Raw genomic sequence first — 13990 nt, 5'->3', positions numbered from 1 at the left:
TGAACCTAGCTTAACCCCAAGCATCTCAACTATTGCGTCTATTTTGTGCCTGCCTTAATCCCCGGTGGCTATTCGTTTTGCTTACTTCTGAAGCGGCGGTAGCAATAAGCCTAACAGCAAAAGTGTCAGAACACCTGTTGTCCATGGCAGAATGAGTCTAACGAACGTGCTCAGAGTAGCCGCTAGTTACTAGCAGGGTGTATAGCCGGGCAAGGTAATATCCAATTCTGTACGATACCGGGTTACGAACTTTAAGGCGTCTGTTAAAGGTAGTCAGGCATCGCTACATGTTGTATGAGCCAATACTTATGAAGGAGACGAGAAACCAAAACAGCCAACATGCCATATGAGGCAGTAGAATTGTTTTCCAGTACAATCATATCGTCTAGCCTGGCGCTCTCCTAGATCTCATGGTGATAGATAACTTGATCTAGAATAGGGCGCATATTCACACCATATCTCGTTGGTGTCACTTTCGTCCCCCAACACATTGCTTCCACTTTGCTTGTCTGCGAATACACCATGTGTCATAACCCTTAACTTCTCAAAAAGCAGGATAGTTAAGCGCTTGGAAGGGGGTTTATGATTAGGCTCAAGGGTTTCTACCTCGTAGCGAGACTTCAACGACTCTTGAAAGTTTACGTTGAGGTTTGCTGTAAGTGAATATATCCTCAAAATCAAAATCCTGTGACGACATGTCCAATTTATCGAAATGGGTGTTATTCAGTAGATCTTGCTCAAGAGTAGAAAGAGGGATACTGAAGCTGGCGCAGGGAGCATGAGGTACAAGTTGGATCTTCGGAGACCTGATGGATTTCGTCAGCGTGACAAAAGGCTTGAGCGTAGGCTGCATCGATATAGTTTCGTCTCTCGTAGTTTTGCAACGTTCTGCTTCGGGGGTTTCTCTACTGGGTGGCTGAGAGACTCGGGAGCGTTTCGAGAAGGCCATAACTGGTCTGACAATGGCTGAGGACAATTTCCTGATAGACGAAAAGCTTTGTTGAAGTAGACTCTTCTCTTCGTGGTCGTGATAGACCTTAGACTGTAAGAGCAAACTCTAGTTAGACATAGCTGTCTTATTCTTAATACGAATGTGATTTGCAATTTTTGGAAGTGTTTCCTGAGCAAGAGGGCCAGTCGAAAGATATATCCTCTTCCGTGACAAGAAATAAATAACGCAAGCACTGATTTTGGAATGACTGGGATCTTTTTGGAGCGTTGTGCAGCAATTCAGGTAGTTGTTTTGCTATCTCCACCTAAATTTAGCGTTCAGTATTGTGAACCACGGCGACATACATCTGCAAAGGATTGTTGTAGTTCAGTTGAGTAGTGATACATGCCAACAGGAGCTATTACGGTCAGCAGAATTGTGCCTAGATACTTAACTTCGGCCCTAGGATGGACCTGTCAACTCCGTACCAAGTGATTGAGTTGTTGCTAGATGTCTCCATGGCAAACAGTCCTGATGTCGAAATACGTTACCATAATCTCTCCAGCAACGTCGGTAAGCTTACTGCGAAAATTCTTTTCGACTCGCTAAAGCATGACACCCAAAGAGTCAAGCATCCACTGGCGCGAAGCAAGCCGGGTAAATCTAAGCCACATAAACATATAATAGAGCGGCGGAGACTTGCAAAATCGTAAAAGGGGTCTCATCTAGACAGTTTAACGATGAGCAGAACATTTTCAACACTGAGTCAATTCTCATTTGCCATAGTACGCTCTTCCCTTAGGTGCTGCTCAGTGGATAATGTTCCGACTCAATGTGGCACTTCGTGTATAGTTACCACTCCGTGAAGCACGTGTTTCGCCTGGCACACTAGTATGCATCTAATGCACTTAGAGTGGGATGCAACCGATCGTGAAAAACTAGAATGAAAATATATATTCACTCATAGAACTTATAGGTCTGCAGGCGCATTTTATAGACTGAATAACCACTCCATTCTTTTGCGTGGTGGGGACAAACTTAAGTAGGCGCCTTTCAGTTATTTGTGGGGTTAGCGTGGTTAAGTAGCGTGAAGTACTTATGGAGAAGGCCCTTTAGATAGTGTGAGCTCATTATGTAGAAAATCCCTCATGGTATGCCGCAAATGCAGATCGAAGGAGATTTAAGTTGACAACACTTTGCTGGAGCAAAGCTACGTAGCAAATGATGACCGACTACGGTTCGGATACAACCCACGTTAGTGGGAAGCAGAGTCCCCCACTACTTTGGTGGCTGCATTGAGAGTTCAGGTGGAAGACAAGTGCGGTTCAGGCTGCGTATGAAGATGATCGTACTCTACTCAAACCGTTTGAGGTACTATTGACCTCGTGAAAAGTCACTAAAGATAGTAGATGACAAGTATCTTCTTAGAGTTTAAGTTTCCCAGTTCCTTCTTGCGGGTACAGTCCTGTAACCTAAAAGCCACCTTCGAAGGCGGCATAATTAAGCCATAGCCTCGGCAAGATCAATATCAATTGGTAGGTGGTCACGAGACTTCGCTGGGAGAGGAAATTACCCGACTGCTTAGGTCGATGCGTAAACGGAGTCGCTTGCTGGATTTCCCACTTGGATGGGCAAGCGGAATTTCAGCACCCTGCCGCATGAGCCAGGATTGACGTGTAAAATGCATTTTCCTCAAAAAACGCGTGCAGTGATGAGGATGAGACACTCAACATGAGAGAGATTCACTGATACCGCCGAGTGCTGACGCTTGAACAATACGGGGGGCGAAGGTCCATTCTCAGACAGCCGTCATCACGACCGATCGGGACCGGGAACCTTACCTCCACAAATCTCACGATCGACAAAGGAATGCTGCATCAGAACAGCTACAACAGTGGTTCGAGATACCACTCGTACATGTCTACCCATCCATTCCGGCCTATCTGTGCGTAGCGAATGTAATCTCGAGGTTATCTCCGCAATCGGTCGAGAGAGGAAGCTACTTTGATCAGTGTGCAGTAGGAGCTCCTACTGGCACCGTGGCTGAAAAAAACCGGAAGTGTTACAGCGGCGTGGCACAGCCTGGGTCAGGCAATAAGGTGAGTGCGCTTACTAGTCTCTTCTCTCGTACCTCTCTCATCTCTTTTGATTAGAGTAGAGCTGCACATGAAATATACCGAGAGCCCGAGTCAGGCGTCTCAGACTAAACTGTCCGTGACACCATCGAGAATCTCTGAAATACACCACTACGCCAGCGTGTCTAGGCGAATGTTTCAATTGGAGAGAAGTTCGTTGCCAATGTGTTAGTTCCATCCTGTCGGTGGCTAACGACGCAGATCCAGACACATGTTTACAGTCCTCGACAGGCCGATGAGCGTAAACCTCCGCGATTGAAGAGTCTCGCTCCCTGGTTGACTGAGAAGGCGATTTGACCGCCTGCCGACCCTACAGTGTTGCATCACAACAGCTCTGACTGCCAGACTCCTAGAGCACCGCCTTGTCATTCGAATACCTAAAATTCTCTCACTACATGCCGCAGGCCGATATCTCAGGGCCTAGGACCAAGACAAACTGGAAGATCTACGTCAATTTGGCACACATTTCCAGAGGAAACTGCCCGCTACGCACCAATTAGACAACCCCGTTCGATCATGGAATGCCGAGTGCCCGTATCTTTCTGCACAACGCGAACTGTGCAGCCTCCAGCGGCCATACATCCTCCAGACTGTGAAGAATCGAGAACGTGCTTGGGGGTCTGTCTCGCAATTTGGGACTCACAGGCGCCTGTATTTCACACATCTGATGTGCAATACTACAAGCTCTACTTGCTGTCATTCCTCACATTCGATGCGACCGTAATTTGTTCCCTCAAGCTTGCATCTAATGTAGGATGGCGTATTGACGTCGTCCCGCACTCCCTGCAATCTGTAGCAAGCGCGGTATCGCTTTCGAAGATCATACAAAGAGAATAACCCTTGCTACGACCGGACCTACCGTCAGCCACTCTTTGGACGCTTGGTTGGGGCTGATCCAGCGGCAGTTGCTTGTGACGATGCTGGCGGACCTGCTGCAAAATCTTGATGACTATGATGTAGGCGTCCCACAACTAGGACGTAATACGAGATTCAGGAATATTACCGACGCCTCCCAAAACCCGCCGTCCACGTTGACTCAGCATTATTAACTCTCCAATAGTCCCAAAACAAGTCAGCTGGCAACATGATTTCTGGGCAGGGAATAACCTGAATCATTACCACGACGTGTCTGTCCCCATATTCTCGCTACACCTAGCTGAGGCCGATCTGATGGCACTAGCCTTGAATACCTTCCTTGTCGATGGATCAGATCTTTACCCCCCATATTCGTAGAACCTGTTTTATTCTGAGGACGATTTAGCAGGCAATTCTTTCTGTAATTTGATGATCTGTGGCACTTTTGTGTCACACAAGAGAATACAGAGTGCTCGCGTGCATGTAACAAGCATCGTGTAAACGAATTAATGTCAATTGAGGCCGGGATGAACCACGCAAGGTTGATATATAAACTCAAATCACGAAGTTACCAGGTTTTTATCCTCACTAGACCCTGAAGGGAAAACTCTTTACAGCTTTTGGTATTATCGGTATGAGCTGGGAAGCATATAGCGGATGAGCTGGCCAGAAGTCAGTATATTAGCAGATGCAAGTACGGACACGGATTCAGATTAAATGAATATACTATTTAGGCCATGGTAATATCATCGCCAACCTTTTTAACTGGCTGTTGACAATGCCGTGATGCTATTATTTGGTATTGGCGCAGGAATCACCTCTTCGGAGCACTGTTTGAACACAACAAATGGGGAAACAATATTTACAAAACTCTCACAAGAGAACCCTCCTTGCGAATGGTATGTACTCCACAACCAAGAAACTTACTGTCCACGTGGTGAGAGTAGCAAAAATACCTCGGCATGCATACAAGACACCAGAGACAATCAGGCCTTCTCGAAATCCAGGGATTTGAAATACTCCAGTTGTCTCTGCAACTTTTCCGTACATCGTGTCGACACCAATCTGAAGAACTCTGATAACCGGAAGGTATACCAGCAAGGTGATGAATGCGTATCGCTTCAGCTGTCTTCTTCCAATGCCAGGAATAGTGACCCAGCAATCTTGACTGGCAGTCTGACCAAAAGTTTCTAAAAACGCAGGGCCAATACTAGCGAAGCTGAGTTGCTTCCAAAACCTGTACATGATGGCATATTGACTGAATCCGCCTCCCAATCTAGTAAATGCGGTGCAAATACTTGAAGTCAACACAGCGTGCTTTGAAAGTCCAGGAATGGCCATCACAAGAAGATCTAGGAGGGCGACGTTGCTGAAGAAGACTAAAAGTGCTAGACAGGCAGCTGGCATAGTAATGGGCGGAACGACAGCTAGAATGTGAACTTTCCCGGTCACATGGGAGAGTTGACCCCAGATATAGGCGAGAAAGTATTGTGGAATGTCTGTCAATCGAAATGGTGACACCGAGAGAATGTTTACCGGGAATAATGCGCCAACGGCAATGTCCATCTGGACCAGTACCATCCAGTACACATGGACGACTCGTCCTTGCTCGCTCTGCAACTGTTCAAGGAAAACAGCCGCTCTTGCCGGACCGAGCATTTCAACAACAGTTGAGACTGTGAGTTCAAACGCTGAGAGAAGCAGTGGGAACAAGACTATCGGACTGCAAGCTATCGGCGGTTGGTAAACTGGTGCACCGTGACTCGATGATCCTCTGCCAGCAACTTGCAGCCACTGAAGTAAGAGCTGGCAGATTATGGCAGGAAGAAGTCTTCGACACAAAAGTCGTAATCGGGAACGTACTTGCTGCTGACGGTGAAGGGTCCCCAGTTGCGAAGCTCCTTGCTGGTCGAATCGGCCGTAGAGAAAAAACAGTAGCGGCATGAGAAAAGATTGGCTAACAGCCATGAATAGAAGAAGGCGCAGTCGGAGCCGGGTTGGCTGATCTTGTCCTTCATCATCGGCATAATTGTCACCACTGATACCGACAGCAACCTCGGCGTCATCACTCGTATGACTGTTTGCCCTTTCGAGTGCGGTAGAGTTCGCTTCCACAAAGACAAGAAGAGAAATCAGAAACACGTGCAAGTTCTCATAGCTCTTTCGATACGATTGTCGAGGATACAGATCACTGTCATGGGTGGTGTGCTGGAATGTCTTCGCTTCTCGCTGCTCGATTGTACGATGGTAATATGCTGTGGTATTCATGCGAGTTAGAGCTCCTTCTTCTCCCACAAAAGCTGTATCCTTGCTTGTAGAATTGTGTCCAAATACACTGCTGTTCTTGTCAAACTTCAATGGACTACTACTCCGTCGGTTTGCAGCCATTGTCTTTGCCAGAGCTACTATATTTGAGATACAGTGTCTTGCCAACTGCCATTACTATAGTTATTGTTAACATGACTTCAAGAGGGAGCCGAGGTACAAGTTGCGTTGAGCGACTAACAGAATAAATGCCTCATAGCAATCAAAATTTCCTGGTTGAGCAAGTCATATAGGTAGCGGAGAGTGCCTTTCTCCACTGACTAAAGATGAACGCGGCAAGACGGAACAAGGTACCTGTAAAACACAGCTAACTACGTAATCTCCTGTCGTTTAGCATCCAGTCAAACCGACCGCTATTAGTACAGCCAAGATAGGATCCAAACGAAGCTTGCTTTGCTATTGGACAGAATTCGAATATCTTACCCATTGATCGTGGGGTCATGGGGTGCCCCTTGCGAATATTAGTGCCTCAGAACTTGATTGTAGTTTCTGACTGCTAACACGTGACTGTTCGTAAAGTTTGAGGTTTGGTCTGAGAGGAGGCCCTGAATATACCGACGACGAACACGACAAGTGTGTATCAAAGTGGTGGCGTAACCTTTTCCTCAGTTTTGGTAGTCGTCTTTTGGCCTGAATTCCTGATTCCTTTGGCAATATTGCTACCCTCCAATCGAATACCAGCCACTGTGAGCCTTTAATACTATATGTGTGACTTATATGAGAACTGGTACGTGGAATGGAGGGTTTGAGGCCATAACAAGGAATATTCGCTGCATCAATCTTATCTTGAGACACTCGTTACAACTACCGCATGGCGTCCTCCAAGCCACTGGGACTTCTTTCGCGGTGCCTCGATGCATAAGAACTAATTATCACTCCACACCAGATCCAACAGTATCCGAGGGGGAGTGCCATGAAGGCAAGCTCCTTCTGCACTTATTGAGTCAAGCTGGTGAAGGGGCTCAGATTAAAGGGCTCTGAGGTGGTCACGGGCACCAGAGTACTCCATAATTCCATATCGACCTCAAATTCCGGGTCGAACAACTGCAAAGACGTCGTTAGCAAAGGTAATGGAGCTGGACAGCTGAAATTCTTAACCCAAAACAGCTAAACGAGGAAAATGGGGTAGATAAAGAGTAGACTTACTTCTTGGAGACACTCCTCTTCATTCAAGGCAGAATTATTTGTGTCAGTATCGATGTCTGTTCCTAGGACTCCTGAAGTCTTCGGCTCGATGGCTTGGGGATGTACAACCCTTGCCGATCTTGCTCGACTCACGGCTGCAGACGCGAACATTACCCATTCTTTAGCGAATGGAAACGAAAAAGAGCCTTCTGTAGCAAATTCAAGTCGGGAGTTGAAGCCAGAGGCAATTTCCATCAAAACAAGATCTGACTGAGCTGTTTCAGCAGCTGGGTTATTCAAAATATGCGTGAAGAGCAGTATAAGCGCTCGATGGGGTATATACATGGCGAATCTGTTCCAAGTCGTTCAGTAACGCGGTCCTGCAAGTTCATGGGGGCGAGCGAGAAGCTTACAGGACTGGAGTGTTTGCGCCAAGCTGAACAAATCTGCAGGCCAGTATAGCCGCCCGCGCTGTTCTGGAGACAATGGCACACGAATCCTGGACCTGAGAATGGAAAGCATCGGGCCGTTTTGATCTGGCAAAGTCGAACCAGGGAAGCACCAACGGGCTGTGAATGTCAAACAAAACACTATAGTATAGAAAGTAAATCATGATTAGTGAGAACATGGTCATGGTCCGTGGCATCGACATCTCATCTAATTGTTCGTCAAGTGAGATGATATGGTTGATGGATTGCTTAAACAAGACAACCTCTTCATGCAGCTCAGCCACTGCTTTGATTAGGTCTTCGGTAGATTGGCGAAGGGCTCGAGCACTGGAAAGATGTTTATATGCACGAGATTGAATTTGACTGAGCTTGATGCATATCGTGAAAAGTGTGTCACTTCCAACGTCGTTAAGTAATAACGTGTTGGGCACATCGCAGCTGATTTCGTCGTCGTCAATGGCCTGTAATCATAGTCAGCATGAGCGAGCCATCCACACTTTTAAAATACTGGAACTTTACTGGTGGACGTCCAGATCGAGAGGCGATCTGTCTGTCAAGTGCATAGAGAGTCCAGAACAGCTTGCTCCGTTTGCGTATCTCTTGCTGTGGCCAATTCCAAGTAGATGAAGGCTGGCGATGAAGACCTTTTGATATCGCTAATCTCACCGCATTCGATGCCAACATGTATTCAAGGTGAGGGGCGCCAATCCCTTCACTAAAGCACGCCTGACCATGGGTTAGATATCTCGTAATCTGACCTGGGCCTCCAGAGTAAGTTACCATCAATAATAAGGCCCTTACACTGATTATCGAAGAGCGACATTGTAATATGTCTGGCTGAACAGACAAAGCATTCTCGAATAAGGCTACGGAGGCCTCTACCGCCCTCGAGAAAGACTGTGATTTGCCAAGGGAGACTCGACATCCAAATGCAAACACTGTATAGCGGAGTGCATACCATGAAGGATCCTCCAAGTCTCGCGTGTTGTTCAAGAGATGTTCGGTCAATCTGCTTCTGAACCAGTTGCTGTCGACAATACCGATGTCAGCTTCAAAGCACTTGTCAAAAAATACTGTCAAAGGGTCAAGTTAGCGCATCTATGCTTATGAGAGTCTTTATGTCAGCACTCACCATCGGTATACAGCCAAGCGATGTCTTTCGTTGGCTCAGGCGCCCGGGTTCTTGACTGCAGGAAGCTTTCCGGTCCTACTTTCATCCTTCGTGTGATGTCTTCTGTGAATCGAAGAATAGACGCCCTGACCCCTTGCATTTTGACCTTGCTCTCCACCCAACTGATGGCAGGCTGCGAGCAGATAGACATGATACATCTTGGCCCTTGAGCAAGCTGTTAATGCCTTGATCGAATAGTCAACTTGAAGCGGTCATGATGACGTACCATTATATTCCCAGTTGGACTCGAGTTGGTGTTAGTGAAAGTACCTCATAATCATTTAGTAAGAACTCACCATCTCGTCTGCAATAAGGCTGGAAGTTTCTTGTGAGCCCGGTTCCTCTGGAAATGGGGCGGCTAAGTCTGTCTGAGTTTCGATGGTGCTAGGGACCTTTGCATTCACGGTCGTCATTGTTGCCGGCATAGCATCAGATAGAGAGGGCTCGAAGCCGGAGGAATGGGTGTCATTCACATCTCGTCCAACATACCAGTGGTCGTTCTGGAAATTTGGTGATGCGAAAGCATTCATCTGGCGCTCGTATCGTTGCAAAGAAATATGAGACTGTGGCAGTTGTGAAAAGGGCGCGGATGCCTTCTCGCTTCCCGGGTTCGCGAGCACAGACACGTCGTTCTCTGAGGAAACCTGGGCCTGTGTTGAAGGAGAATCATCCTGGAAAAGTAGAGCTTCATCTCTGTCCCTGCTAGGAGCCTGACCAGCGTGAGAGTCCTCGCGTGGTGCAGATGTCAAATTGATCAACCCCTCTAGTCGACCGAGACGTGCAGAGACTGTTTCATAGGCGGCCCGTGGTTTCCGCACAAACCGTCGGCGCCCGGTAAATGCACATATTTCATCATGATCGGCGCATTGTTTGCACGGATAACCTCCTTCACCTGTGCAGCTTCAGATATGTAAGAATTCCAGTGGCGAAGTAATGCTTACACCTTACTTTCTTTTTCCTGCAGAATGTGCAAGCTCGGGAATATTTGGCTTTGTAGACCGGGGGACTTATACTCGGAGCAGCTGAAAGGTCCATATCGTTATACGGGGGAAAAAGTCGATGTCAACCTCGCTACGTAGTTGTCTGTGTTCTCTGCGCTCAATAACGGGACCTGATGGTCCAAGAGAGATCATGAGAAGTGTGGTCTGCGGAGAGCTCGGGGCTCCCACAGATATCCCGCTCTTGGCATCAGCTCGTGATCGATCTCCATCCTCCGCATCCCACCCAGGGTTTCACTTTCCGAGTACGAGCAACCCTAAGAAATCCGGCTAGCTAATTAGGGTTTCGGTGTGCCGAAAACCCCGAAATCGCCGGACCGCATTGCTCGATTTTTAGCACTCGTACGTTTCGTGTGATGAAAAATGTTAACGCAATCGAGGCTAGATCAGATACAGATGAAGTTGAACGTAGGTAGGCTCGGGCAATCACGAGATGGGGCAGAGCGTTGGACTTTTACGCGGCGCCATCACACACTCTAGCAAACCCGTTATCCCGGCCTGCGGAGCAATAGCTAGGCAGCGTCAGGGACTGATTCAGTTGCCTACATATGCAGCTAATGTTTTGAGCTTTTACTTGCTAACAATTCCTTCTTGAATCTACAGATCGCGCTCTGACACAGTAACAACAATGGCGAGAAAAGCATTGACGAGAGTTGTAATCGTTGGCGCGGGTCCTGTGGGCTTGTTAACTGCTTTGATGCTCGGGAGGTGCGGAGTCGAGGTCGATGTCCTGGAGGCCGCATTGGAGATCGATGCGCGCCCGAGAGGAGCTGCTTATGGACCTCCAGCAGTCAGGTTTGTTTACTATTTGCTGCTGGTTAAAAGTGAATGTATTGTTCTGAGACTTGAACTCCAGCGTCCTCAGACGTGCCGGTGTTATCGACAAAGTTCTCGCGGCTGGGATGCAAGCCAATGGAATGTGCTGGAGACAGCTTGGAGGGAGCTATGTGAGTTGCTCTATCACCCATCTTGGTGATCGTCCGGACATGTTATGTTTTTAGCATTCCAGTGAAGCTGAAGCCATATTTTCAACCTATTCTATCAAGTTCAACACTAATTAAATGTGTTGGACAGATCACTGGCATAGAAGGACCGAACGACCCTAGCGCCACTGATCGAACCGTCATCCTACCTGTCCACCTTCTAGCTGGGATACTGAATGACGAGGCGAAGGTCCTAAACAATGTGAACATTCACTGGGGCCATAAATTCATCAGCTTGAATCAAGATGAGTCGAAGGTGACTATTCAAGCCGAATCCAATGGTGATATGAAATCGTTCCATGCCGACTTTGCCGTTGGTTGTGATGGTGCTCGAAGTTCGGTCAGAAAAGCACTCTTCAATGATTCCTTTCCTGGCCATACGTGGGATATTCAGCTCGTAGCAACGAATGTTTGTTCATCTATGCCCATAAACTCTGCGCAGTACTAACAAACAAGCTAGATCCGGTACGATGGCTTCGAAAAGCATGGATGGTCAGACGTGCAGTGGATTATTCATCCTGACCATTGGGCCTTGGCCTGCAGACTAGATAAAAAGGGCCTGTGGCGAGTTGCTTATGGTGAGCCGGCTGGAATGAATGAAGCCGAACTGCGGCGAAGGCTGGCTGCGAAATTTGAGACCATCCTTCCCGGCAACCCAAAACCAGGGGAATACGAATTGTCGAGATGGAGTCCTTTCGTAATGCATCAAAGATGCGTAGAAAGGATGCGAGTGGGCAGAGTACTGCTTGCTGGCGACGCGGCTCATCTATGCAACCCAATGTAAGTTCGCCTGTTCTTGACCCTCATACATAAAAGATTCCTAATCTGAATATTAATAGGGGCGGCCTCGGCCTGACTGGAGGGATCGCTGACGTTGGAAGCCTTGTAGACTGCCTACAAGGCATTCATGGAGGTAGGGCTGGCCTCAAGATTCTCGACATTTATGACGAGAAGAGGCGCGAAATATACCACAATCTCATCGACCCAATGTCGTCAAGTAACTTGAAACGTGTGATTCAAGATGGGTCGACGGCTCTAGAGAAAGATCCGATTCTGCAATACATTAGCTTCGCCTCGAAAGAGCCAGCTGAGGCCGCTAACCTCTTTCATGTAGCCTCAAACCGACTTTATCTCAGATGAGATCCAGGCTAACTGTTTTCTAGATGCAAGATGCGCTCACTGCGGACTTGACTAGATTCTACGACTTGAGTTGAAGTGCCATCATGGCAAGGGCTGACGAAGGAAGGACTGAACTTCTGTACAGTGCTTACATCCTCAAATATCAAAAAGTTTAAGGATGACAAATGACCAGGAAGCCATTTGTAGCCGTTGGTGTACCTTGAAACAGCGTCTTAGTGAACATGAATAGCTTAACAGAAGTGCTAGTACTTATGGTTCTGAGTGAAGACTGCAGATTTTCGCAGATTCTTGTCAATCAAAGCGATGGGGACCGAACAGAATATCTACACTGTCCTCAGCATGAGTCACTTACTGTCTGCCATGTGCTTACAACGTAATCGTCTCTTATGACTGTGTGAGCAAGGTCATTAATTGTTGAGCTTGATGTTTTGCTCTCGAGGCGCAGTGTAATTCAACGTCGCTCTCTTCTTCGCCTCAGCCTTACATTTATCTTTGATTACTTTATTTGGGCTAATCGTTGGCCAAGCTCGAACCCCCAAGCCTCAGCCTTTTCGTTCCCTGTGCCCAACGCGAGCGGTGGGCTGAGATGATTATGTCCTATAAGCTCCCAGTAGTCGCCTTTACCACCCTTACTGATCCACTCCATGAGAAAAGTCTTGCTAGTTTCACTAACAAACTCCGGATCAAATTCTGTCGTGATGAGCAGGATATGCGGCCATAACTTCTCACCAGCGTTCGACGTTGTGGCCCTGCGCATCAAGTTGAGGGGCGATTTCCCGACGATATCCTCCTCACTTCCATAATATCCTAGCAAGCTAGGCCGCATTGCTGGAACATGGGGATCCAACAGCATGGTGGAACTCAGAATGACTGCCGATTTCAAGCGCAAATTCGATGAGCTTTTCATTAGTCTCTGTCTTGTGCTCGCGAATGCATCGTCGAAAAGCCACGAAGTCAAGTGCACACCGCCGGCCGAGTTGCCCATGATGACCATATCACGCCCCGTAGGGCTTTTGGACTCTGCATCATTCTTTTGGCATAGAGTATTCTCGATCCAAGTCACCACCAAATCAAGGTCTTCCCCGCCACTATTGAAAGTCGCACCGTGCTGTAAAAGGCGATAGTCCATGATGACGGTGTCGTAGCCTAATTGCTCTGCCATGAAATGTCCCAACCCTTTATATACCACTTCGCCGTCGATTGCAGGCTCAATCCTGTCGCCCCTCGCAAAACCACCGCCATAGATAAAGACGAGAATTTGACTCTCTCTAGCATTTTCGCCTTGGGTGACCCGACTCAGGTCTTTTGATGGACGGTACAGATCAAGTATCTGTCGTGGATGATCGCCATAGCGATGCTCTTCCCTCCTCGTAGCTTGGAGGAGGGCCAAGCGCTCAGGTTGTCGCAAAAGATCTCCAAAGACCTTGAAGGTGGGGGCCACGGCTGCCATGACATCTCGGCCAAGAGGGGGGAGAAATTCCATTCTGATGGAGACCGATAGGCTGTTTAGATGACTACTCAAACTCAACAACACTGCAGCCGTGTCAACGAGCGTGGCTGACTGCGAGACCTCTCAAGAAGAGAGGACGGCAAATCAGTATGTGTTGAACAATTATGACTTTTTGAGGGCTGACCAAGCTTCGGGATATCCTAACCCGCATAATCCATAGTCGTCGGGGTTTTTAGATAAGGCCGAGTTCCGACCTGAAATACCACATTTGTTATGCGACATCATCACAGGTGAGGGGGGAAGAGACGCGGAATCTAGGCCATAGGCTTATAAGCAGAGGGTGGGATGAATTGAGCAAAGCGGATTAGATGTGCACTAAAGTTTTGAACGCGAGTCCTCCATGAACCTATATCTTAACCGTCTTTCAG

The 13990-nt window shown here is 47.7% G+C and overlaps 5 protein-coding genes across 5 annotated transcripts; 1 reads left to right on the top strand and 4 right to left on the bottom strand.

Moving 5' to 3' along the window:
* Positions 1 to 299: 299 nt before the first annotated feature.
* On the bottom strand, positions 300 to 1098 carry PV06_09711 (uncharacterized protein). The gene has a single exon (XM_016411175.1). The coding sequence runs from the start codon at positions 947 to 949 to the stop codon at positions 593 to 595; it is 357 nt and encodes a 118-aa protein (XP_016258982.1). The 5' UTR covers positions 950 to 1098; the 3' UTR covers positions 300 to 592.
* Positions 1099 to 4794: 3696 nt separating this feature from the next.
* PV06_09710 (uncharacterized protein) lies at positions 4795 to 6309 on the bottom strand (the record flags this gene model as incomplete). The annotated part of the gene is made up of 2 exons (XM_016411174.1): positions 4795 to 5727; positions 5785 to 6309. 2 exons carry the CDS (start codon positions 6307 to 6309, stop codon positions 4795 to 4797), a joined length of 1458 nt encoding a protein of 485 aa, XP_016258981.1.
* Positions 6310 to 7182: 873 nt separating this feature from the next.
* On the bottom strand, positions 7183 to 10026 carry PV06_09709 (uncharacterized protein; the record flags this gene model as incomplete). Its single annotated transcript, XM_016411173.1, has 8 exons — positions 7183 to 7290; positions 7393 to 7723; positions 7785 to 8281; positions 8340 to 8546; positions 8601 to 8893; positions 8953 to 9166; positions 9288 to 9883; positions 9933 to 10026. 8 exons carry the CDS (start codon positions 10024 to 10026, stop codon positions 7183 to 7185), a joined length of 2340 nt encoding a protein of 779 aa, XP_016258980.1.
* A 591-nt stretch (positions 10027 to 10617) lies between these two features.
* On the top strand, positions 10618 to 12186 carry PV06_09708 (uncharacterized protein; the record flags this gene model as incomplete). The annotated part of the gene is made up of 6 exons (XM_016411172.1): positions 10618 to 10784; positions 10846 to 10936; positions 11064 to 11381; positions 11433 to 11752; positions 11812 to 12082; positions 12136 to 12186. The coding sequence occupies 6 exons, from the start codon at positions 10618 to 10620 to the stop codon at positions 12184 to 12186; spliced, it is 1218 nt and encodes a 405-aa protein (XP_016258979.1).
* Positions 12187 to 12608: 422 nt separating this feature from the next.
* On the bottom strand, positions 12609 to 13595 carry PV06_09707 (uncharacterized protein; the record flags this gene model as incomplete). Its single annotated transcript, XM_016411171.1, has 1 exon — positions 12609 to 13595. One exon carries the CDS (start codon positions 13593 to 13595, stop codon positions 12609 to 12611), a length of 987 nt encoding a protein of 328 aa, XP_016258978.1.
* Positions 13596 to 13990: the final 395 nt, after the last annotated feature.

Source organism: Exophiala oligosperma (genome assembly GCF_000835515.1).
Source record: "Exophiala oligosperma strain CBS 72588 unplaced genomic scaffold supercont1.10, whole genome shotgun sequence".
Taxonomy (NCBI): domain Eukaryota; kingdom Fungi; phylum Ascomycota; class Eurotiomycetes; order Chaetothyriales; family Herpotrichiellaceae; genus Exophiala; species Exophiala oligosperma.
The sequence above is the reverse complement of the archived record's forward strand: the minus strand, read 5'-3'. Positions and strand labels throughout refer to the sequence as shown.

Coding starts and splice junctions, on each gene's coding strand:
- PV06_09711 (XM_016411175.1), bottom strand. CDS start 949: ATGGCCTTCTCGAAACGCTCCCGAGTCTCTCAGCCACCCAGTAGAGAA.